The sequence below is a fragment of the Micropterus dolomieu genome, linkage group LG12 (genome assembly GCF_021292245.1).
Source record: "Micropterus dolomieu isolate WLL.071019.BEF.003 ecotype Adirondacks linkage group LG12, ASM2129224v1, whole genome shotgun sequence".
Classification (NCBI taxonomy): domain Eukaryota; kingdom Metazoa; phylum Chordata; class Actinopteri; order Centrarchiformes; family Centrarchidae; genus Micropterus; species Micropterus dolomieu.
The window spans coordinates 22,503,909-22,527,482 of record NC_060161.1 but is presented as its reverse complement, the minus strand read 5'-3'; the positions used below and the strand labels follow the sequence as shown (position 1 = coordinate 22,527,482).

Sequence of the window (23,574 nt, the reverse complement as noted above, 5' to 3'; positions counted from 1 at the left end):
CTTTATAACTACTACTAAAAGTTGGTGTGGGGTTGAGATCCTGGCTGAGTAACATCAGTTATGATGATTGACATTATAAAATAACTTTTTCTGCCACACAGGTATCGAGGTCTGTCTCGGTGCAACACCAGTGGGGCAAAGTTTGTATGCGTTGCGCTTCAGGCACTCTTCAGTGAACTGCAGACAAACAAAGCAGAACTTCACCTTACAGCGAGAACAGACGATGGTTTTACACTGAGTTCTGTTATGCTCCACCAGAAAACCACAGGTGGGACAGGCACGGATGCAGGGACAGCCAGTGACGCCCTTCACAGACTCAAAGACGATATCTGGACAGTTTCTCAGTGTTTCTAATGGCTCATTGACGCAGCCATCATTTTCACAGCGGTCTGAACGTGGAGCCGGACCTTTCCATTCCCTCAAACACTGCCAGCAGAATCTGAAAGGTCTTCTTTTGGCAGCTGTGCACTTTGTGCACTCGACACCCAGATCACTGAAATCAGCCCTCACCACACAAGACTTGCAGCCAGGACACTGTTGAGTGAAGTTACACAGAATGAGAGGTTTTTAAATTAAACCCTTGAATTTGCATTCACAACATTTTTTCATAGTTTATAAATAGTGTAAATACAGAGTCACTGAGATACTTACAAATTTGACATTCAAGTAATCCTTGGCAGTGTTACGGAACATTTTCTTTTCAAAGTACTTCATTTCTTCTTTGGTTAGAAGAGCCATTTTACAAACCTCCTCATATGGCCACTCAATATCACAGTCAGGTTTGCCACAAACAAATCTGTACTCACCCTTAGTAAAAATAAATAAGAAGGAATGTGAGAAAAACATAATTTTAAATGCTTTTTGTTCAACACATAAATAATTTTTTTTAACATGATTGGTGTGTCTGTGTGTGTGTGTGTGTGTGTGTTTGTATTTTTGTTACAACTAACCCAGACTCTTGTAGCTATTAACTAGCTTATCAACATCTTACAACTAAAACATTAGCACTAACAACTTGCATGAAAGATATCTACATGCACACACAAAAAATAGGACTTAAGTTTGATGAATTTATCTACAAAGCAGGTAATGTTATAAAAAAATGAAGTAAAAAATCACATATCTCAAAATAATTTTTCAGATAAGTGATTTTTTTTTCAAAGTTTTTTTTCTTTATAATATTGGCTGTGCCTGCCACAGGGTGTTACTTTTTCCCATGTGGAATAGGGACTAAACTGTGCATGTGTAGGGTGAATCAGGGGATTTGGAACTTTTTCTTCCTGACTGGTTAAACTGGACATGTAAGGCTGACTCCTCTGACCACCATCCCCCCACGCCCCTAAAATCACTAATTACATTGTCAGTGAAGTTTATTCACTAAAACGTCTTTGAAGTTCATGATGAAGGTAATGTTAACAGTGTACCTTATCCAGCAACCTGCGACACCAGTTGGTGAGAGACATCGGAGTGACAGCATGACCACAGGACATCTTTGCTCTGAGAGACTTGAAGTCATCGCACAAAACTATGAGACACACAAACACAAGGAGCAAAAATAAGTCACAGTTAGCAGAAGATTATAGCCACATGTTAGGACCAATGTGACATTTGGCTACTTACAGTCTAAGTCATCCTCTCCATTGACAAATGTAAGTGTTCTGTCTCGAGGGTCGTAACACTTCTCCTGTTGTGTCATATTGCTTATCTGTTGTCTGGAGTTATTTCTCTGTTCACTTGTTACACTGCTGTCCATCTTGACTAAATGTAATATGTAGCCTACTCACTCAAACCAACTGGCGACCTGTCCAGGGTGTACCCCGCCTTTCGCCCGATGTCAGCTGGGATAGGCTTCAGCGCCACGCGACCCTGTACGCAGGATAAGCGGTTGACGATGGATGGATGGACTCACTCAAACTAAACACTCTGAGGCTTTGAGTTCTTTCGGTTTCTTTCGCTGTTAATTTCCATGAAGTCATATGACTGTCAGTTTAATATGTGACGTAACTTATGAAAAAAAACATCAGATAGCATGTAGACTATTTATTTAACCAGGTTTCAGTTTGTCTAGATACCACAATAAACCACCCTGAAGAGCACACCAGTCCTCACTGCAGCAAAATGTGCGTCCAGGTCAGCGTACGTCTGCCCAGAGGAGGGGAACAACTCCTGAAGGTGTGCGACTTTAAAGAGGAGCTGAGGCATATCACTGTACTGGACCTGAAAAAGAAAATTAATCAGGAAATGAAGACAGGTATGTAACTATTTATGTGTGAATATTAACAGTTAGGCGCTCTTTCAGTCCTTTATTTTCCTCTCATTTGAAAATGTAAAAGACGTCTGTGTGGATTTGTTTTAATGTGGTTTAACCTTTGATCTGTTTTTATAAATGGAACCGTAGAAATCACCCTTTAGCCAAACCTTCTTTTCACCCGATGAACAAAAACATATCTGAAGGATTAGCCTGTAATGTCTAAAACTACAGGCCTATAGTCCTATAGAACATAATTAGGCTATAATTCTCAAGACCTTTTACTTTTGCTTTAAGATGACGACTTGCGGATTGTCTTCAAATCCAAGACGCTGGAGGATGTGGCCACTCTGGATTCCTCCCAGATCCAGCACATGTCTACAATTCATACAGTGCCGAGACTACCCGGAGGCACCTGCTGAAGACAAACCCCGCAGTCTTTCATCAAAACCATCTTTCAAAACCATCAGTCTTTCAAAACCATCTTTCTATAGTATATATTAAATCACAATCAGTGCAAACGAATTCTGCTCCTGCCTGAAACAACTTTTTCAGTGTCAAAACAAATCTGTAAGATCTAATTATTAAATGCTCATGATTTATTTGGGCAGAACCTGTAAATAAACTTTTCAAAGATGTTGAGTTTTCTGTTTTCTTATATTTCTTATGCATATCTGACTCTTTAATAGAAATCTTTATATTTATATCAGTTTATGAGTATTGTTGTTGCGCACTTAGTCGCCCAAACAAATTAGACTACTGGTATGTGTTAAAACAACTTTGCAATAAATCTGATTCTGATTCTGCAGTCAGACAAATATTCTGTTATTAAGACGATAAATAGAATGCATGTAGGCCTAAGTCAAGAAACTGCATGGGCGTTGTTTATTTAATGTAGGCGTAGTTTGTTTTAATATCATCAGGCTGAAAGCAAAAAGGGACCTGACCTACTGCAATGCCTACAATGACAAATAACCTTAATGATAACCAAAACAAGGACATAAAAAATATTAAGTTAAAATATTAGGCCTACATTATGCAAAATTAAATGAATGCACTGCAATTTAAAAGTAACAGGCCCTACAAGGTTTAAAACACAGGCTTCAAACTGTAAAAAAAAGTGCACGTGAGTTAACCTACAATGTGTACAATAAATGTGAAATTAAAAGAGAAGGGGAGACACACTGGGCGGCATAAGGGCATTGCTTATTTGTTTAGAGTTTGCGAGTTCTCAGGTGTTTTCCACCCATCGTTGAAAACCCCTATTTCCCGCAGAGACGATCAGAGCATTGACTTTCTTTCTGATTTTGACTATCTTTTGTTTTTGACTTTCGGTTTGGCCGCGGTCACCATAAAGCGTAAGTTGAGTAGCTACTGGAAATACAGAAAGTCCCTCGATATATTTTTTTGATTTCCCATCTCAACCTTTATTGGCACATCGCATAGTGACATAGTGAATTATTTTCAATACACAAATATTTACTGACAAGAGCACTGATACTGAGGAGTTGTCTTCGGTATTAAAAAGAAACAAACAAACAATGAAAAACAAGAGATATCCCTGGGAACTCTTTCCAGATCATTTTAAACCATCATTTTGAGATTATCAAAGTGTTAGATCATAGGTCTCCAGGTCCAATCAAACTTTTTGGCGGAGCCTCTTCTCTTTCTTTTCTGTAAACATCATCATGTCACTAGGCAGACTGTGACACAAACGAAAGTAAAACTAGTGTTATGGCCTCCATTCCTTGTCAGCACTCACTATACATCTCTAATTTTGTCTTATACTGCAAAACAGCAATAAATAGGCTGTTGTAACCCATTCAAATGTCATTTGCTTAATGTAAAACAATGTGATATAGATTTTAGCTGTGTTTGCTGACAGATTTTTAAATAGATTTGATTATCTATATAGCATATTTTCAGGACAACAGCAGGCTATTCCTACAGATATAAAATCATTCACCACTAGGTGGAACACAAGTGATTTAAGGTTTGAAGACAGTTCAGACTAAGTTTTTTTGCTGGGTAATAAGCAAAGAAGTTTAGAGTCATAAAATGTGTATTGAGGATAAAATAGATAACACTGTAACGACAGCATATCAGTAAAAGGAACAGGACACATCATTTAAAACTGAACAGACAAAATCTGTGTAACTGTGTGAAATAATAAGCAGAGATGCAAAGACAACTGTAATCAAGACACTATCAATTTCAGCATCACACACGAAAACATGAACAAGTTAGAAGAAACTTCTGTGATGGAAGAGCGTGTTCCTCTTCAAGATGAGAAGACAAAGGCAGACATGGAAGAGGATTTCACTTATTTTTAGTAGGTGAGGTGAAAATGTAGCCCGAATTACAAATCAATCTGCAGCTAAGAAACATTTGAAGACTTGAAGAAAACAACATGTGGAACAGAAACATCTCGGATTAAAAATGGTAAAATCGACAGTAATTAACAGAAGATCATCAAAAAGTAAAGAGCAGTTGGTAGATTGGTGGAATTAGTAAACTGGATGTATGGTTCTGCAGTTTATCAACAGTGTGATGCTGCTGAATGCCTGGAGTGGATTTTAGATAAGGTCAGCCCTCAAGTCTCTGAGACGAGTACAAACCCTGTACTGCAACTTACAGGTGAAGAAATATGAAATATGATAGAAATTTCTATCTTTTACAGGGAATCTGTAAAAGACGATGAGTCGATAGATAACAGAGACCACAGATTACTGAGGATAACTGTTTGTTTTGAATCGGGGGCAATGACAGAAGAGTGTTTATATCTATGTAGCCTATATTTACCAATTTACGAATGTGTATACCCTTAAAATAGAAACTAACAAACATTAGTTTTATTTTTGATAATAGCTATTTGTCACATTTTCTTCTTTCTTCTTGCATTTTGCCAGGTAAATTTCCTAACCCTAACCACCACCCACCCCCACCACCCCCCTAAATAAAAAGCCATTATACAAAAGTGTGTATCTTTTGAATGACATTTTCAGAAGTCAAAATCTAAATCAACTTTCTTCGAGAAGATTAATTTTGTAGACATCGAATTTATCTAACATTATAAGCAGCTTAGTACAGAGTGATAGTCATTCACAGTAATCAGACGTTGTCATGTGTAACTTAAAGTCCAGCCAGAAGGAGGCAGAGTAGGGCCACAAGTAAAAAAGATGTTATATCTCAGATGGAGTTACAGCATGTGTGTTTGTCACACATCAACAATTGCTAAGAGTTTACAGGGTACTATAATACGAATACCTTTAGTCTTTAATAAAAAAAGTATTTTTTTTTCATTTTCTCTGCCACACAGGTATAGAGGTCTGTCTAGGAGCCACACCACTAGGACAGATTTCATATGGTGAACTGGTCGTGGAACATTCACGCTTTGGTTTCAGGCAGACAAAACAAAACTCCACGTGGCAGCGAGGGCAGTTGATATTTTTGCAGTATTGTTGACTATGCTCCACCTTCATGCCGCATGTAGGACAGGCTCGGACAGAGGGGCAGTCGGTGACCCCCTTCACCTCGGGCAAACTGATGGTCTTACATGTGTGCAGAATTTGCAGGTCCCTGTTGCAGCAGCCGTCATTGTCGCAGCGGTCAGATCGAGGGCCTTGACCTTTCCATTCCTTCTGACACTGCCAGCAGAACTGGTAGGCCTTCTTCTGATCAGCTGTGCATATGGTGCACTGGACACACAGGTTGGAGAGATCCTTCCTCTCCATACTTGTTTTGCACTGTGGACACTGACATGGAAAACATGCAGGTAAATACTGGAACAGAGAACACACAATATTTCAGAAAACATATTTGGACCACTTACTGGCTGAAATTCACAGTATTCTGCAGCAGCCAGGCGGGCAATGGTCTCTTCAAAGTGATGCATTTCCTCTACAGACAAATCAGCCAGTCTGCGCACCTCTCGGTACGACCACAGTTTATTGCACTGTTTGGTATCCTCCACCAGTGCAGGGCATCTGAATTTAAAATGACCCTTTAAACAACAAAGACAAGAACCAGTTTAGGATTTTATAAAACAGGTTGAGACTTTCTGCTGGATTTCTACAGGCAGTCAACCATTCTTGATTCTGTAGGGAGAGAGGGAAAACAGAAGCATGTTCACAAATTATAAGTGCTGGACAGAAAACAGGCATGTCACCAATAACAATTATGGTATATCAGCAACACTGCAGGGCTCTCAATACATTTTTCTTAGCTGAAAATGAACAAAGTTTGTCACTTGAACTTTCTAATATTCTCGTCCTATAATTTCAATTGTGTTTTTATAAAATGTCCATGTTGCAGACTTTTTTTTTTAGGTAGGTTGTAAAGATTACCCCATTTCATTTCTTTAACATTTTGTTTACAGCAAAACTACACTTAAATATTCAGATCCTTGTTTCAGAGTTACATGTTTTGCACTTCCCAGTAGGTGGCAGGGTCAGCACGGAAGAAATCTAGTTGCAGATGATAGTCTAAGCCTGGTCTGGAGGTTTCTGTGCTCAGTGCTAAGTCTTGTCAGTGAAACAATAAAAGTAAACATGATTTTACACCAGTTTTGTTGTCTTTGTCTGACTGTTGTCACAGATGATAGATGCTACTAACTGTCTTTGCATAGTCAGTGTTTCCTTCCAAGTTTTATCATACTGCTTTAATTTAAATCTACATACACACAGACATGAGATACCTCATCCAGTTGGCTGCGACACCACAGTGTTAGAGAGTCAGGAGTGACAGCGTGGCCGCAGGACATCTCTGCTCTGAGACTGCCGTCGTCTGAGGCTGAGTCACACAACGTAAAAGTAAGCCAAAGTTAGCTACAGTATGTGGTGAATTACTATTAATGCAATTGTCAGAAATAGAGAAGGAATGGGGGTGTGTTGTGTAACAGTGAATTACAATAAAAAAAACAGCTCATGAAAAGAAAATGAAACAGACACTAACACTCACTTTAAAGAGGAAGCAAAATTTTGATCATCTGTAGTCATGCATGTCAGTGATAAAATGAAAACCACATCCTTATTTGTTGCACTTTTCTGTCTACATGCTCAGTGAGACAGGAAATGTATCTTACACACTGGATCCAAGTCGTCCCTCCCTTTGACAAACTTCAGGGTCGTATCTAGGGGGTCGTATTTCTTCTCCACCTGTTCCTGTCCCTGAATGCTCATTTTGATTCTCCTAGGTGGAAGAAAGTGGAAGAAGGTCTGACACTATAATTACTAACTAGTGGGATTTAAATTAACTCATTGTTGCACAGGTAACTATCGCTGGAGTACTTTGAATACAATTTAAAAACTTTGACGATTGTTAGGCAAGTTGTGGAGTTAAAAGAAGCATAATTTCTTGAAAACATGACCAGAAGTACTGGAGACATATTGTTGACAAGACAAACATCACAGCTAAGAAGCCCTTATCAGCATAGCTGATATAATTACACCTGACACACTGAACTGCCAGGAATTTCCAAGTACATGTAGTATTTACTGTAAAACACTATGAAACAAACCTTGTTAAACGGATAAGTTAACATATGGGTGTGCAAATTGAATGTTTTGAAAAACATGTTCATTTTGCACACTTATTTGTAAACTATTAAACATAATAATAATGAAGAGATTGACAAAGACAGTGTGACTCTTAACCACGAAATAAAATACAGGACTACACTTCAATACAGTTTAAACCAATGAATAGCCTATGTAATAATTCAAGTAGTTAACTTTCAGAGAGTGTAAGCTTGATAAGAATAGCCTATCTCTCAACAGCCTGTTCAGTATAATTTAGAGCAGAGATTATTACACACAGTGAAGAGTACAAATCACCCTCAGTCTTTAAACTGGCAGAGCAGATTTACAAGAAGTGAACTGCCTGATGTCTTACCTCGGTGGCGCAGTTTGTCTCTGTATTTTTTTAAAGCCTTTCAATTTATTCTTGCGCCCACCAAGAAACACTTCAGCCACACATGACACTACACAACTGTGGAGGATTATTTAGCTCTAATCCAATTCTCAGAGATTTAGCTAAAGTTGTCTCTAGTTTCAGCTGTGAGTCCAGGGGCTTTGTGTTTGTTTCCGTCCTCTCGCTGTCGCGGTATCTTCCTCCTTCAACCTCTCGCTGGTGTAGAAAGTGAAAGTCAGATAACCAGACATGCTGCACGGTGAGTCGCCTATTCTCGTGTTTCACCCTCCCATTTTACACACCCAAACTAAAAGCCATCGTGTCTTATCGGACCTTATGAGTTAGGATAGAGTATGTGTGTGTCTACCACTTTATATTAGGTTCGTTATTGTGTTATTGTAGCTTCCCTTTGTCATTTTCTAAAACCTGTTTTGGGGGTGCTGGGTAATGGAGGATCGAGAGGCTGCGTGGGTTTCCATAACACCCAAACACAGCAGCAACGAGATAATTTTTCATGTGTTTGGTGAACTGTAATTTCACTTAATGAAAGGTTTTGAAAGTAGGCTTCTGTACACTCCTTCAATTGCCTTTCTATTCGTGATACTCCCCCTTCATGCCAGGACAGCCAAGGATTACTCTCAAGTTCAGAGAATATATACAGCCTACTTCTTGCTCAATTAGGCTACCTCGAAACACATAAAGCTACTTATAAATACAAACACAGTAATGTTCGTTTAGATATCAGATACTTCATGCAGATAAAAGTAAAAACGGGCATCTTTAGTCATTTTTCACAGCCATTACCCTCATTGGAAACCAGCTTCTATCCTCATTAGTATCAAAATAAATGTAAACCCTTGTGAAACTCCAGCTAGCTAGACACATGTGTGTCCCAAACACTTTTTTAAACCTAATGTTTATAAATCCACTTCAGAATCATCCTGTAATGCTTCCTTCTGGCTGTTTTTACCATTCAGCGATGTTCTACTGTTTTGTTAATGATTGAACTGATAGTTTATAAGCAGTGAGTGTAAAATAAGGCCACATTTAAAAAAATTTACCAAACTGTGGCTGTGAATTTGTCTTCATAACATATAAACCTGCTTGCTGTCCCTTAACCTCTGCTGTATCTAATGTGCTTCCACAGGCTCAATCCATACAAAACAACACTTTGGTAATGTAATGTCAACACTCTCATACGAAAGACATCAGTATGAATCATGGCCTTGTGGAAATGTTCAGAGAGAAGTTAGACCGCCTCACCATCTCAGGTAAGTGACGTGACATGAAGCTACTGAAGCATGCTGCTCAAACATTTCTGGGTTTATGATTATTTGGCAGTTATGTGTCATATGTCCCTGTTGTGTCTTTAGATTACCATGGCTTGAAAAGTCCAGGTCTTACATGCTATTTAAACAGCATTCTTCAGGTGCTTTTCATGACCGAAGACTTCCGGGAGGCTGTGAAAGGGTTCGTATCACCAGCTGTATTTTGGTTGTCTTTATATTTTCGTGAAGTCAGATCAAATGAAAAAGGTGGCAAGTGGCTTCTTTTGTTCTTTACAGAATTAAAGTAGCAGTAACATTTAGGAAAATAACTATTCGGTTTCTTGCCGAGTACTTCTAGCCTAACTCTTTCCAAATGTAACAAAATACACCGCCACTACTAAAGCTCACTAATCAACAAAAGCAAGATGAAAACACAACACGTGGTGTTATAGTGGGTCCAGGAAGCTACTGGTCCCAGCCAAGAAACCGCCTGGTGCATAACCCTCTGTAAAACATCATTGTCGGTTTACTCTTTGGTTTACTTATGGATTAAACAAACAAAATATTGTTTGTGTGAATTTGTGAACTTTAGAAGTGCTTGTGGGCTGATTTTCTTTACTTCAGACAAAGCCAGGCTAGCTGTTTTAGTGTTTCAAGTCTTTTATGCAAAGCTAAGCTAACCAGCTGATCCAGCTTTATATTTACAGTAGCGTATTTCCCCAAAATGTCAAGCTATTCCTTTAAGACAGATCTGTGAAAAAGAACTATAAAATGGATGAAATCAGTGCTGTTCACATGAGCAGAGCATTGTTCTAAATCAGATTAAACAATTTGAGTTCGGTTCACAATTTGACTTTGCTTCACTGGTTAATTACATGTTAATGAAGTCACATATACTACTACTCGCTGTGCCACAGATGCTGCAGTAAAGATTCAACAACCATTGACCCTTCCCTGGGGAAACTGTTTGCCGATTTACAGAAAAAAATGGCCAAAACACATCAAGTTATAAAAAAACTGGAGATCACAAACGGTAAGCTTGGATTTGAGACATCACGCCGCTGCTGTAGGTGTTTGTGTGTTCAAATCCTGCAGACCCTTGAGCGTGGTACAGGGAAGCTGCATATATATGTTACTAAAGATATTATCTCTGTCCACGGACTCCTTTCAGTATATGAGCAACGTGATGCTGCTGAATATTTTGAGAAGATCCTATGGCGGACCAGTCCAGACGCATCCAAGGTAGAGACCAGTTAATGTTTTTATTTATAGGGGACAGTGCACATTAATCAGTGTCAGTGTAAATGACACTGATAATTAGATAATTAGAGATGATTAACAGAAAATTAGAGAGATAGTAGAGATCTGGTAGACAAACAAGCAGACATTAACTTGCTAACTTGACGCTTGGTTGAGTTTAATTAAAGCAAGGCACATAACCTACTGTATACTGCGCAATGATCCAGCGGAGACTGGATGTCAGCACTTGGTTCTTGTAGTGTAGAGGAGATGACTTGATGAAGACCTGAAAGTAAAGTTGTAATGAAATCATATGTGTCCACACTTTGTCCTAACAAATTTAAACCAACAATACAATCAGTATAAAGCACAATACACAGTCATAAAACAAGCCATTAAAGAACCCCTAAAGTATTTTACTGTATTTTACATGTCTAATTGGGATATTTCTACTTAGACATTCACATTTTTTGAGGTTCCAATGTTGCCAACAGACATGGACTCTGGCTGATACATTCAAACTTGGATTGAAAAATATACAGATTTAAATTTTAGTATCAAATACACACTTACTGTAGGATTCGAAAGGTGGCTTTGACAGGTTTGTGTCTTGCTCATTTGCAGAGAATATCAGCTGTCATCAATTTGGATTCACAGCACATTCACACTTTGACCCAGAGTCACATTATATCATCCATAAAATCTTGCCAAACCACTCCTGCTGCATAATCTACTTCCCTGTTGTTGATCAGTATGTTCCAAATATTGTTGCTGCTGCCTTTTTACAATTCTGAAGGTCTGTAGGAACTATTTATTGATTTATTAGCAGAGCAACGATTGTTTGGAAAATACTGAGCAGTAGGATCAGTGATGGAGGAAGTATTCATTTATTTATTATTACTTAAATAAAAGTACCAATAACACACTATATTGTCTACTATATCACTAGATTAAGATTTTAGCAGCATTTTAATCTTACTCTAAATTTTAAATATCATATTATATTTTTCAGTATGGATTCATGTGCTTTTTAGTTTCTTGAGCAGCATTAAATGGTTGGTTTGTAAAATGTAAGAAAAATAATGAAACATGCCCCTCATTATTAACCAGAGCTCAATGTGACACCTTCACATGGTTTGTTTCTTCTGACCAACAATCCAAACTTATATATATTCAGCATTACGGTAACTGAAGAAGAGGAAAAGTCCTCTCATTTGAGAAGATTAAACCATTAAATGACATGCATCATATTTTAAATTTGAAAAGTGAAATGTAGTTTAGTAGAAGTATAAAGTGTCAAAGGAATTATCCAAATATCCGAGTACAGATACCTCAAATTTGTACATAAATTCAGTACTTGAGTAAATGTACTAATTTGACCACTGACTAGGATCAACAGATTAGAGATTTGGATAACCCTGTTGGAAGTATTTAATGTGTATTTAATAATAAAAATAATAGATTTTTTTGTGGAATATTCCTTTGAACTTTAACTACCAGGCTACAAATGGCTTATCCAACTATGAGCCGTATGACTGACAGTCTTCACAGACATCTTACACAAGACCAGTTTTGGGAGTAACGCGTTACAAAAGTAACACAATTACAGTAATGTATTGCTTTTTGCTGTATCGCAATAATATAATGCGTTACTAAAAAAACTTGATTTAAAAAACTGGTAATATTATAGCCATTACAATCTCAGTAAGGTGTGTTACAACGCATTTTACCCCTAAATTAAGTGGTGTTATATTTTTTAATAATTGACAAACACTGAGAAACATTTCAGCACCAGAAAAAAAAATCCATGAGTAAAAGAGTAACGTTATTTCTTGTTGACGGAATCCGATGGTTGAGACTGTAGGCAAGGTGCAAACTATGGGGGAGCTGAGCTCCTCTTAACAAGACAGTAGCTCCCGTGATGGATCATGCGTAAATAGATTTCTATAAGCTATGTGTTTGTGCATTACTATCATGATTAGAGAGGCTGCTGTCAGTTCATCCTGACCAATCCTGTCGGAGTGTCGGGAGATTCAAATAATCAGTGATGTTATGCTGCTGTACCTCGTGTGGAAATGCGCACAGCGCCTTACTTAATCTTCTTTCACCCATCCACACCCCCCGCTATTAATCAGAAGGTTAATTTTTATGACAAAGATCCACCCGATAAGCGGATTTAACTGTGAACATCACTAGAACCCACCTATGCAGGCCCAGAATAATATCAGAATATCCAATATCCAATATCCCATCAAACAGCAGTTAAAGTAACTCAAGGTAACGCAAAACTAGTGTAAAGCATTACAATTCAGGGACAGTAATATGGTAATATAACTAATTACTCTCAAATGACTGATTTTGAAAGTAACTTGCCCAACACTGCACAGGACATATTGAAAATCACTTAATATTGTACCTTTCATGTTTAGATATTCAAGGGGGAGGTGAGTCACAAGACCACGTGCCTCAGGTGCAAAGACACACACGATTCCAGGAGCTCTTTTTGGTTTCTGCCACTTGCAGTGGACAATTCGTGTCATCAAACTTACAGTGTGGTACTATGCTTTCCTTTGACAAAAATAAAAGTGACAAATTTTTTGGAAATACATAAGAAACAAATGAAAATACTATGTTTACAGGAGAAAGGGTTGAAGGCATTCTTTAAGGGAGAAAAAGTCTGTGGGGATAACAAGATGTACTGCACCCGGTGTAATACAAAGCAAGATGCAGACTTTGTGAGTATTTGTTTTCATCAGGTTTTCCATTTTTATAGTTTGCAAACGCTTAACATAATTTTTCAAAGTACTTAATAATCTATATACAAGGTTCCCAAATCCCAATAAATGATTCGTATTAACCTTGTAACATCTAATAATGGTTAATAATTTGGAAATATCAGTAAATGTTACAATTGTGTCTCAAACACAAATCTTTTGAAATGGACAGAAGTAATTTATTTCTACTATAAATTAAGCAGCTACTGTCATTTTTGAGTCATCTTTTGCCAAATGAGTGTTACACAAGCTGCCATAGGGCCATAGTTAGCTCTTACTTAATGATGAGAAACTGACTTCTACATTAAGCTACATTCCTAAATGAAACAAATTAAATTATAGACACAAAAATAAAATAGTCAACAAAGAAAACATTTTATGCCTGCATCTCTGCCGCATCCAGAAAACTATGTTGGTCCCCCATTGAACTACGCTGAAAAAACTTGAGTGTGATGGGTGACTTTGTGACTGTTTTGTTCATGCTGTTGTTTTCATCATGTGGTTCAGGGATGTGAGATAACACAAAATCCAAGGATTTTGACCCTCCTGCTGCAGAGATTCAGTTTTGACTACAAATACAGGTGTTACGTCAAGCTTCACTGCAAAGTGGATGTCCCCCAAACTTTACACATGGAGGTATGTTTTTATATATTTATTTATTTTTGCAGCATTTTTTTTTATTTAACGTTCCTTAAATCTGGTGACTTTATTCTACCTCCCTTTCTTCAGAATTGCAAATATGACCTCTACGCTTTAGTTAACCACTTTGGTAATCTAATAGGAGGTCATTATACTGCACAGATCAAATCTTTTGAAAATAAGGAGTGGTATCACTTCAATGATGACATCGTTGCAGGGGTAAGGAGGCAAATTTTTTGATATGTAGTCCAGTTTCAGAAATTCTCACACAGTTTAAGGTTCAACAACATGAAGTTTAACACTTTTCACTGTGATATATTTTCAATTCTGCAGGTCAAACAGCCACTATTTGGGTCTGGAGACAAATCTTTGAGGTCTTCTACAGCTTACCTCCTCATGTACAGGAAGGGTAGGTTTGCAAATGTACAGTATTACTTCTTAGTTTATTGATTTTTCTTCTGCTCTGTTATGATTTATTTAAACTTATGTATTTAAATTTTTTTTAACTAAAAGGCATTTTATCGATTGCTCATAATGAAGTTGGACAACAGAACAGGGCCTCTTTTCCCAAAAGCATCTTAAGTTTAAGTTGGTCCAAAAATTTACCTTCTTAAGCTTAAGATGTATTTCCCAAGAAACATCATAGAGATAAAGCATCATGAAGACACTCAAATGATGGTAGATTAACCAGTACTTCCAACCCACTTGCTGACTACTTGAAGGTGTATTCATGATCTTCAGCATCCATACAGACGACGTTAAGATGTTAATCGCTGCTCGGGGAAATGTGTTTAGAAATTTAAGTTTAGTTTGTAGTAAAAACACATAATTTCCATTTTGATTGTTATCAATACGTGTGGCCTAGGTCTGCACACTTCTGCTGTTTGTGTTCATTCGTAATAACTTTTTAACCTTTTTATATTTAAAGATAACAGACATTCAGAAGCTGAGGCTGAAGGAAGTCATGACAAAGCAGAGAGAAGAAAGCCAAGTTATCATCAACCGAAGGATGAAGACTTAAATGGAGGAGAAAACGTGAATCACTTGAATTGTGATGTGGTTTTAGAGAAACCGACAGACTGTCCAGTTGGACTGGGAAATCAATTAAAACAGAGACCCACGAGTGTGCGGCCACGCAAAGGGGTGTTGCTTCAAACAGACCCTGTAGCAGATGGAAACATTTACCAACCAGGTTTGCAAATACAGAAGTCAAGTTTTGCAAAGCTGCAAACAGATGGAGGACAAAAAAGTCATGAGCCAAACAGATATCAGCTTGAGACAAACTCAAAGAAACACATGTGTCATCGCATCAGTAAAGGGAGCCCCATAGCATGTGTTGCAACACATAATGCAGACTGTATGTCAGAGCAAAACCAGAAATCCCTAAACAAAAGACTGAATGAGCCTACCTGGGAATCAACAAACAATATTGTTGCAAAGACTGGAATAAAAACAAAAAGTGTAACTGATAGTAGCATTACAACAAATAGTGTCAACCCTGCAGAACCTAAAGCTGTGAAAAACAAAAGGGAGGTAGAAGGAATGGGTTTTAAACAGAGCAGAGAGGCAGGTGTCGGTGCAAATATACTTGATTCTGATGTAAAGGCAAATTATGTGTCCTCCAATGGCTATTCTTCATCTTCACATCCATACTTGACAGCACACGGGAGTAAATTAAGCATGAATGCACATACTGGGTGTAACTATTCACAAAACCTATGCACAAAATCAAAGAGAGAAAAGGAGAAAATGCAGCATGTTGTGACCGCAGACAGTAGCCGCAAACTGGAGACCAAAAAAACTGTGACAAAGAGAGAAAATACTGCAAGTTCTGGAGCGAAACGAAATGCTGCAAAGGGCGGGAACAAAATATGGAGGTGACGAAATAATAAGGATAATATCTGTACATTTAAATGATGGGTGTTTTTTGTCACTTCAGTATCTAGTATTTTGTTATGTTTATGCTTTTTAAATATTACTCACTGAAAATATCCTTTGACACTGTTGGCTGTTGATGTAATAATGTAATAATCTGTATAGAGCACTTTTCAATGACAATGTTACAAAGTGCTTTCACAGGAGCAAAGAAAATAAAACACAACAAACAAAATAAGATACATGGTAAAAACAGTAAGAAAGTTATGAAATTAAAATGTAGTTGAAAGAAAAATACATAATTAAGATTAACTAAAATAAGGAAAGTCTCGTCTATAAAAGTATGTTTTAAGAAGGGACTTTAAAGAGTTCAAGGACTCATTTCAAATGAATTCAAATTAGCTTTATTGGCATGAATGTGTTACAATAATATTGCCAAAGCATCATACAAACTACATAAGAACAATCAACCCCATACATTTGATTAAACAAGTAATTAAAGCATATGTGTGTTTGTGTTAGAAAAATTTTAATGTATTAAAATTTTAAATAAAATAAATAAAACAGGAAGCATGTGTGTGTGTGTGTGTGTGTGTGTGTGTGTGTGTGTGTGTGTGTGTAAAAAAGAAAAATATATTAAAACTTTCAATAAAATAAATGAAACAGTAATTGTGTGTGTTATAATAATATATTAAAAATTAAAATAAATAAATGAAACAGTAACATGTGTGTTATTGTAATATTATATTAAATATAAAATAAATAGATAATACTGTAAACGTATGTGTGTATATTAATTGACAAACTTTTTTTAAATTAATTGATTAAAAAAATAATAAAAAGAAATCAGTATCAAATGTAAAAACAAAACAATTACTAGAATGTCAAACAATCAAAATAATAATTTGAAAATTTGTACTATTATTTAGTACTTAGTATTTAGAGTTTCCACTGGTTGTCCTCACTTCATGGCATAAGGAGACATATTTTGCAGTAATTATTTGGGCATTTCTCCCTGTAAATAGGGGACTTTCTGTGTGTCTGATATGAATTTGAATTCGGGGTATATTTGGGAAATGTTTTATATTTATGGCATGAGGTTAGAAAGTGCAGTTCTGTCTCTACCTGTCCTGTGTCACACTGGGAGCAGAGTCTCTCCTCTTGTGGTAGCCAGCTCTGTCTGTGGCGACCCTTTTCTATGGCCAGGCTGTGTTCACTCAGTCTGGACATTTTTCTTAGTTTAGGACATTTTATTGTGCTCAGGTAATTTGCCAGTGTGAATTCTGTTTTTAGGGTCAGATAACATTGTAATTTACTTTGTGTTTTGGTCGTTTCTTTCCAGTATTCAATATGTTTTTCTTTTTGCTTGTTGATAATTTGGTTTGGTCTGCTTGAGGTGGTGTTGCTGTCCTGAGGCTGTTGGGGAGCCTCAGGACCAGCTGACTGAGGGGACTCTTCTCTGGTTTGAGTTCCTGGTATGTTAGGGTTTTGTGATGGTATGTCTGAGGGTTAACTGATTTTAAGTGATTGTAAAATTTAATTGATCTCTTCTGGATTTTAAGTAAGAGGCTCTGCTCTGCACAGGTTATTTGGTGATTTCTCTGCACCTGCAGGATGCTCTTACAGAACTCGGTATGGAAAGATTCTATCTGATCTGATCTATATTGTTTTGTCCCATTTGTCAAATTTATTATTAAGTTTTGACCTCCAAATTTCGCAACCATGTAGAATTATTGGTTCTAGTACAAATTGGAAAATTTTAAGCCAGATTTCAATTGGTATATTGATTTTAATGTTTCTCATGATTCATTCACTGACCTGATTTCCAACAGACGCAAGGATCTCAAGGTACGTGCCGTTGCGTATGGGACTAAAAAGTCAGAGATGTAACAGGGAGAGAGGCCATGAAGAGCTTTAAAAGTGGTCAATAAAACTTGAAAGTCAATTCTAAAACATACTGGGAGCCAGTGTAATGAAGGTAAAACAAAGTTGATGTGATCATATTTCTTTGTTCTGGTTAAAAGCAGCTGAGTTCTGGACAGTCAATCAATAGATTTTTGGGTCAAGCAAGAAAAAAGGTTTAGCAGGTGTAGCAGTAATCCAGGCGTGATACTATAAAGGTGTGTAAAACTGTCTCAGTGTCCTTAAAAGTTAACATTGATCATATTTTTAATATATTTCTAAGCTGCTAAAAACATAATTGCACAAGCTTTGTGGTGTGCTGCTCAAAACTTAAATTACTGTCGAACCAGACACCAAGATTCAGGCCTGATATGATCCACAAGGCAACCAACAGATGGCAGTATTTGCTTTGCCATTTGCTGGGACCCAGTTACTAGGATCTCTGATCTCTTTTGTCTGAGTTCAGCTGGAGGTAATTTTTGACATCACAGAGTGATCATGTGTTGCTATCAGCTGTGACAGATAAACAGCCTGTGATCAGCCATGTTTTGTTGAGATCAAATGTATCGGTTGGTATTGCAGATGGATACGTGTAACAGTTTCACTGTTTCTATATACAGTAAGTACAACACAATATTGTAGTCACATACAGTACATGCACCGCCAGTGTTTGGGTAAATCATCAAATAGGCATCATGCATTTATGTTAAACTATATTAATACAAGCATTTATAAACTTTAAAAGTGCTAACCCTTGGGTACAATTTCCTGGTACTTTTCTTTATAGTTTAAGCTACTGCATACTTAAGTTAGAAGAAAATATTGTACTTATATGTTGTACTCCACTGAATTTATTAAACAGCGATAGTGACTAGTTACTTTGACTTGATACATATGATACAGATGCTAGAAGTAGGAGCATTAAAAACAACAGGATTAAAAAATAGAGACTTAAATAATGAAACTTAAATTTGCAAAATACTAAAACAGCAGGCAAAAATTAATCACAATTAATAGGTTAAGTTGAATTATAGTAAACGTTACCTAGATAAGGGCTAAATACGTTTTCTTTTAAGTAAACGGTGGGTGTGTATTCCTTTAATTTTCAGCATTTAAGTCAGGCCATTTCCTCCTTGAAGTCAAAAATCGTGGCAGAAACCATAGACTGTATGGGTGCTTCTCAAGTCTCTTAATTGAATCCACGTTTCTCTCACTTGCGTCTTTTCCTCCCGCAGAAGTATAAATTGCACTTTAGTCCCGCCCACAAGGGATGCATGGAGAGACCGAGAGACGCAAGGAAATCAAGCCAGGAGAGAAGGAACGAGGAAATGTGTTTTTAGAGAAATGACGTCCTTTCCTCCGAAGCGTCACGTAAAGCGACGTCCGTTTCTGATGATGGCGGCAGCTGATCACAGCTGGATCAGCTGTCAGTCGGCTCTAACAGCTGTAGAGACTACAAGATGTCACAGGGTTTTGACGTCATTTTCAGGCCTACATAAGCGTCCATGCAGGCTTCGGTCGGCTTCACTGTTTCAACTGTGGCTTACCCCCTTGGCAGAAACTCATAGACGAACTCCACAGAAATGGTGAAGGTCATCATCAAAGTCCGTTTGTCCGGAGGGACGGAGACGACCATCGGCCTTTGCGACACCGAGGAGCAGTTTCAGAGCATCACAGTGCGGCAGCTGAAGGAGAAGATAAGTCAGGTGGAGAATCTCTCAGGGTTGTCAGGTAGCATCACTTTGGATTACACATGCGACCTAAACATGTTCATAATTTAAATAGAAAACGCATGTTATAACCTTTGCACACTCGGACATTGCATTGCTTTAAAATAAATTCCTTTACCTTCTCTTTGCTCTGTACAGAGAATGTTGTGGCTACATACAGCAGGCTGTTAAGAACACGTCTTATGAATAGCTATAAAATAAAATAAATGTTTTAAATATTCATGTTTCCTTTTGAACTTGCATGAAACATAAAATGTCTGCGTTCACTGTTCCTGTGAAAACACCCACTAATCTGATACTCTGCGCACACAAACATTTGGTATTTTAGCAGGCTACAGGTGGCTGTGGTAACTTACCGATTCCTCATTAGGTCATCCTCATGTAGGTACTGTTCAACATGACATGCTGTCTCATTTAACTTGCGAAAAACTAATAAATCTCACATTTGCATCACCTATAATCTACTAGTCTTACACATTTATTGTATATTTGTGACACCATGTTTATACATCTTCTCACCACTTTTGCTCACCTGTAATGCTGCGTTCAAGACACCCCCAACTAGAAAAAGTACAATGAAACGCCACTCAAAAGTCAGAGTTCCTACTTATGAACTGGGAGCAAATCCATCTACCCCGACTTCATGAAGAGTTAACTGTCTTACGTCACACAACAATAGCAGTACCCACTGAAGTGCATGTTGTAAACGCTAGCCTTAAAGGCAACTTAAAGTAGGCTATTTTGCCTGTGTTTAACTAAATACTAAAAGTTATTCAGGAACACATTAAAAGTGCTATAAAATGCTAAAACGTGGAAATATACAACATTTACTGACTTTTGCAGATTACCAACCAATGTGGCTAGACAGGAACACCATTAATGACAACATATTTATGACTCGTTTTCATTTAAATCTACTTAATTAACACCAAGGGCACTGCTGAGGTTTCAATTGTGTGTATACTTGATGTTAAAGATCACTTTTTCACGGTTGGAAATTTCAACTGGGAAATCTGACCTCCAATACAAGCACATCAGCAGAACAAAATGGCTACTACAGTAGGCCGCTTACGTCTTTTAAATGACGTGTGTGTGTCCTCCATTTGCCTAACCCTAAGGACCCCATACATTGCCCAAAGTCCCTCCAGTAACATGGCCAACATTACTGTGGGTCCCACATAATGCCTAGATCATCAGCTAACAATCACGTTTAGGTTAAACCCAAATTCCGTTTTGCGATTAGATAGTTGGCAATGTAAGCTAGTTTTAGGTTTAGGTGGGAATTAAATTACAACTTTGAGATTTCTTTTGGAGAATGTTAGTTCCTGGTTTTGACTCTTTCTCTGTGTGTTCCTCTGCGTGTCTGTTATAGTACCACTGGTCTTCAAAGACACGTATTTGGACAGAGACGACGCTCTGCTGTCTGAATATGGAATCCAACACATGTCAGTCATTTACATTTGCCTACCTAAACCACAGGGGCCTGGTGGTGGAATGGGTGACAAGGAGGGCAAAAACAGAAGTATGGAAATGCTCTTTCTTTTTTAAAACCTACCCTGGATACAACTGTTTCCTACCGGGACACATTTTAATATTTATTGTTAAAAGACCGCTTTAACCTAAGTGGCAAGTCGAATCACTGGAGGAAGTAAAGTCCACTGAGTCTTCAAGAAGGCTGATGATTACCCTGGCCTGTCTTCATCATGATTTATCACCATCTGTCATCACTTTTAGTTCAAACTACTCATCAGACTTCAGATAGACATCCAAATTCATCAGTTACAAAGCTGTCCAGTTCTTGTCTACCATACATACAAGGACTAATTTTCCATGACATTTTGCCATGTAAATTAAGACTTTTTGTTCATACTAAAAACATGGCTGACGCAGCAAGAATTCAACAGTCAATATTCTGTGTTTATCAGTCTGTATTCAGTCTTTAATGTTGTTAAACTGTCTAACTGGACCAGGATTTGGATCTGTCTGAGTTGAATTGTGTTTTATGACTTTTACTGTATATTAATTGATGTCACCAACTGACATGGCTGCAAAGTAATAGATAAATATTGACCATCACACACAAATAATTTGTATCCTTAAATCACATAACTTTAAATAAGTGTTAAAAAGACGTTTGTGTTCAGAAATTTGTGTGAAACATTGTTTGTTTAACATCAATTATTTTAGTAGTCATATTTAACACACAACTGTACCAGTTTTTCTGTTAATACCCTTTGCTTTGTTTGCATTTACTAAACTTTCCAGCATGAAACTGAAGCATTTTTCTATGGGCTCATGGAATCAGACTCCGAAAGACCTAAAAAACTGTTTGTTTTAACCTTAAAACTTACAGAAGTGTTAAAACAATATATGTTTACGTGACTTTTTGTGACTTGTTGGATATGCAACTACTTTCCAAGTCAGAGGAGGCAGTTATGCTTGGTTATTGACTTAGCTAAACTCGGGCACAGAACATCAGGCTAGCAATGTCCATGCGATGAGCCACAAATCCCGTTTAACAACAACAAATCCTGCGAGATTATGTCACATTCCTGACCAATCAACATACTACATTTAGCAACAAGCAACATCTTAGATAAGGTGTGGGAATGAGGTAGCCTAAAACTTAGCTATTATGAACTATCAAATCAACCTTTCAAAATGGTCTTTTGGATGCTGCCATTATAATTTTCTGTTGTAAACTGAGTGTTATATCAGAGTCATCTGTTAATAAAAGTAAACCTGAACATAAAGGGATATCAAACATTTGGAAAGCACTTTTACTACATAAAGCCTCACAATGGGTGGGTTATTTACCAATTATTGTGAGATCCATAAAATCTCTCGACTTGAACTAAATAATTTCATGTGAGCTAACGTTACACAACTAACTTACCACAGGCATCACAAAGTTAGCAAAACGAACAGCAAACATAGCTGGAGATGACACGAATGAACCTGATCCTGGATCACGAGTGCTGAGTTAAATAAAGTTTCTTCACTTTATCTTTAACCTGATGGTTGAAACCAGTCCTCCTTATTGTCTTGTACAGATGAGGAAGATGCTAGTTGGAGGGAATACTGTCAACTCATGGGATGGAATTTCACAGAAATGCAAACATATATTTTTGTGTGTAGTGAGTTATTTGTGGCTTTTTTTGTACAGATTTGTACACATTGGCCAAAATTGCAAACAAGTGTAGAAAGGAAGTCACAAATGTAACATAACCCGTAATCGACTTTGGAAATTTCTCCTATCAATTTGTGACTGGACAAATGTGCAATGTCTGTATTTTTGTGGATATGATTTTACACTAATGTAAAAAATACATATTAGTGGATAGTGAAATATTTGTGGATCACAATACATATTTGTGGGTTAAAAATAATAAAGTCCAATAAAAACATCCATATGTGAGCAAGTATTGTACTACAAAATGCACATAATCTGAGCTCTTTCAGTAGCTGTGTGAGGGAATTCAAGTGCAACACTGCCCTCTTGTGTTGGCATGTGTACATTATTGCCTTTGAAGAGAGTTTAGTCTGTCTGTTCTCTGGTTCACCTCACTGCTCTGATTTAAAAGATCCAGACGTCAACCACCAAAATAGCTTTAGACTTGTTTTTTTTGTTCGATTGTCATTTCAAGTAGATTGTACAATAGACTGATAGATCTTTCTTTCACTCAACATGAACCCTTCTTCTGTCAGGTGAGATGGCCAAGTTTCCACTTGGCATGAAGTGCTCGAACTCTTGGTTTTCAGTGTCATTCCTAACAGTGGCCAGGTTTCACACATCCCTTGAAATGCAATAAAAGAAGGACAATAGACTATACCTGACAGATAGTATAGATATAGCAGCATCCACGATCAACTTCCATGCAGTGAGAAAATTGTACATTTACTGCCTCTGACATGTAGAGAAGTATTATAAGTATACAGCTGCATCAAATGGAAGTCACACCTCAAATTTATACTTAAATACAGTACTT

General features: G+C 37.4%; 3 protein-coding genes across 4 annotated transcripts; 1 reads left to right on the top strand and 2 right to left on the bottom strand.

Annotated features, from left to right (window-relative positions):
* On the bottom strand, positions 1 to 2,061 carry LOC123980133 (E3 ubiquitin-protein ligase RNF144A-like). Its single transcript, XM_046064375.1, has 4 exons — positions 1,621 to 2,061; positions 1,425 to 1,525; positions 652 to 807; positions 1 to 534 (listed from the first exon to the last, which is right to left on the bottom strand). The coding sequence occupies exons 1-4, from the start codon at positions 1,751 to 1,753 to the stop codon at positions 55 to 57; spliced, it is 870 nt and encodes a 289-aa protein (XP_045920331.1). The 5' UTR covers positions 1,754 to 2,061; the 3' UTR covers positions 1 to 54.
* A 3,151-nt stretch (positions 2,062 to 5,212) lies between these two features.
* On the bottom strand, positions 5,213 to 8,480 carry LOC123980137 (E3 ubiquitin-protein ligase RNF19B-like). 2 transcript variants are annotated; one of them, XM_046064378.1, is made up of 5 exons: positions 8,141 to 8,480; positions 7,332 to 7,438; positions 6,945 to 7,039; positions 6,081 to 6,251; positions 5,213 to 6,003 (listed from the first exon to the last, which is right to left on the bottom strand). In XM_046064378.1, the coding sequence occupies exons 2-5, from the start codon at positions 7,426 to 7,428 to the stop codon at positions 5,548 to 5,550; spliced, it is 819 nt and encodes a 272-aa protein (XP_045920334.1). In that variant the 5' UTR covers positions 7,429 to 7,438; positions 8,141 to 8,480; the 3' UTR covers positions 5,213 to 5,547. The 2 variants fall into 2 exon arrangements, with proteins under 2 accessions (XP_045920334.1, XP_045920335.1); XM_046064379.1 differs by lacking the exon at positions 7,332 to 7,438.
* LOC123980124 (ubiquitin carboxyl-terminal hydrolase 7-like) lies at positions 8,239 to 16,418 on the top strand. Its single transcript, XM_046064355.1, has 11 exons — positions 8,239 to 8,417; positions 9,306 to 9,429; positions 9,532 to 9,628; positions 10,344 to 10,459; positions 10,598 to 10,668; positions 13,095 to 13,220; positions 13,305 to 13,400; positions 13,947 to 14,075; positions 14,169 to 14,297; positions 14,412 to 14,487; positions 15,007 to 16,418. The coding sequence occupies exons 2-11, from the start codon at positions 9,372 to 9,374 to the stop codon at positions 15,957 to 15,959; spliced, it is 1,851 nt and encodes a 616-aa protein (XP_045920311.1). The 5' UTR covers positions 8,239 to 8,417; positions 9,306 to 9,371; the 3' UTR covers positions 15,960 to 16,418.
* Positions 16,419 to 23,574: the final 7,156 nt, after the last annotated feature.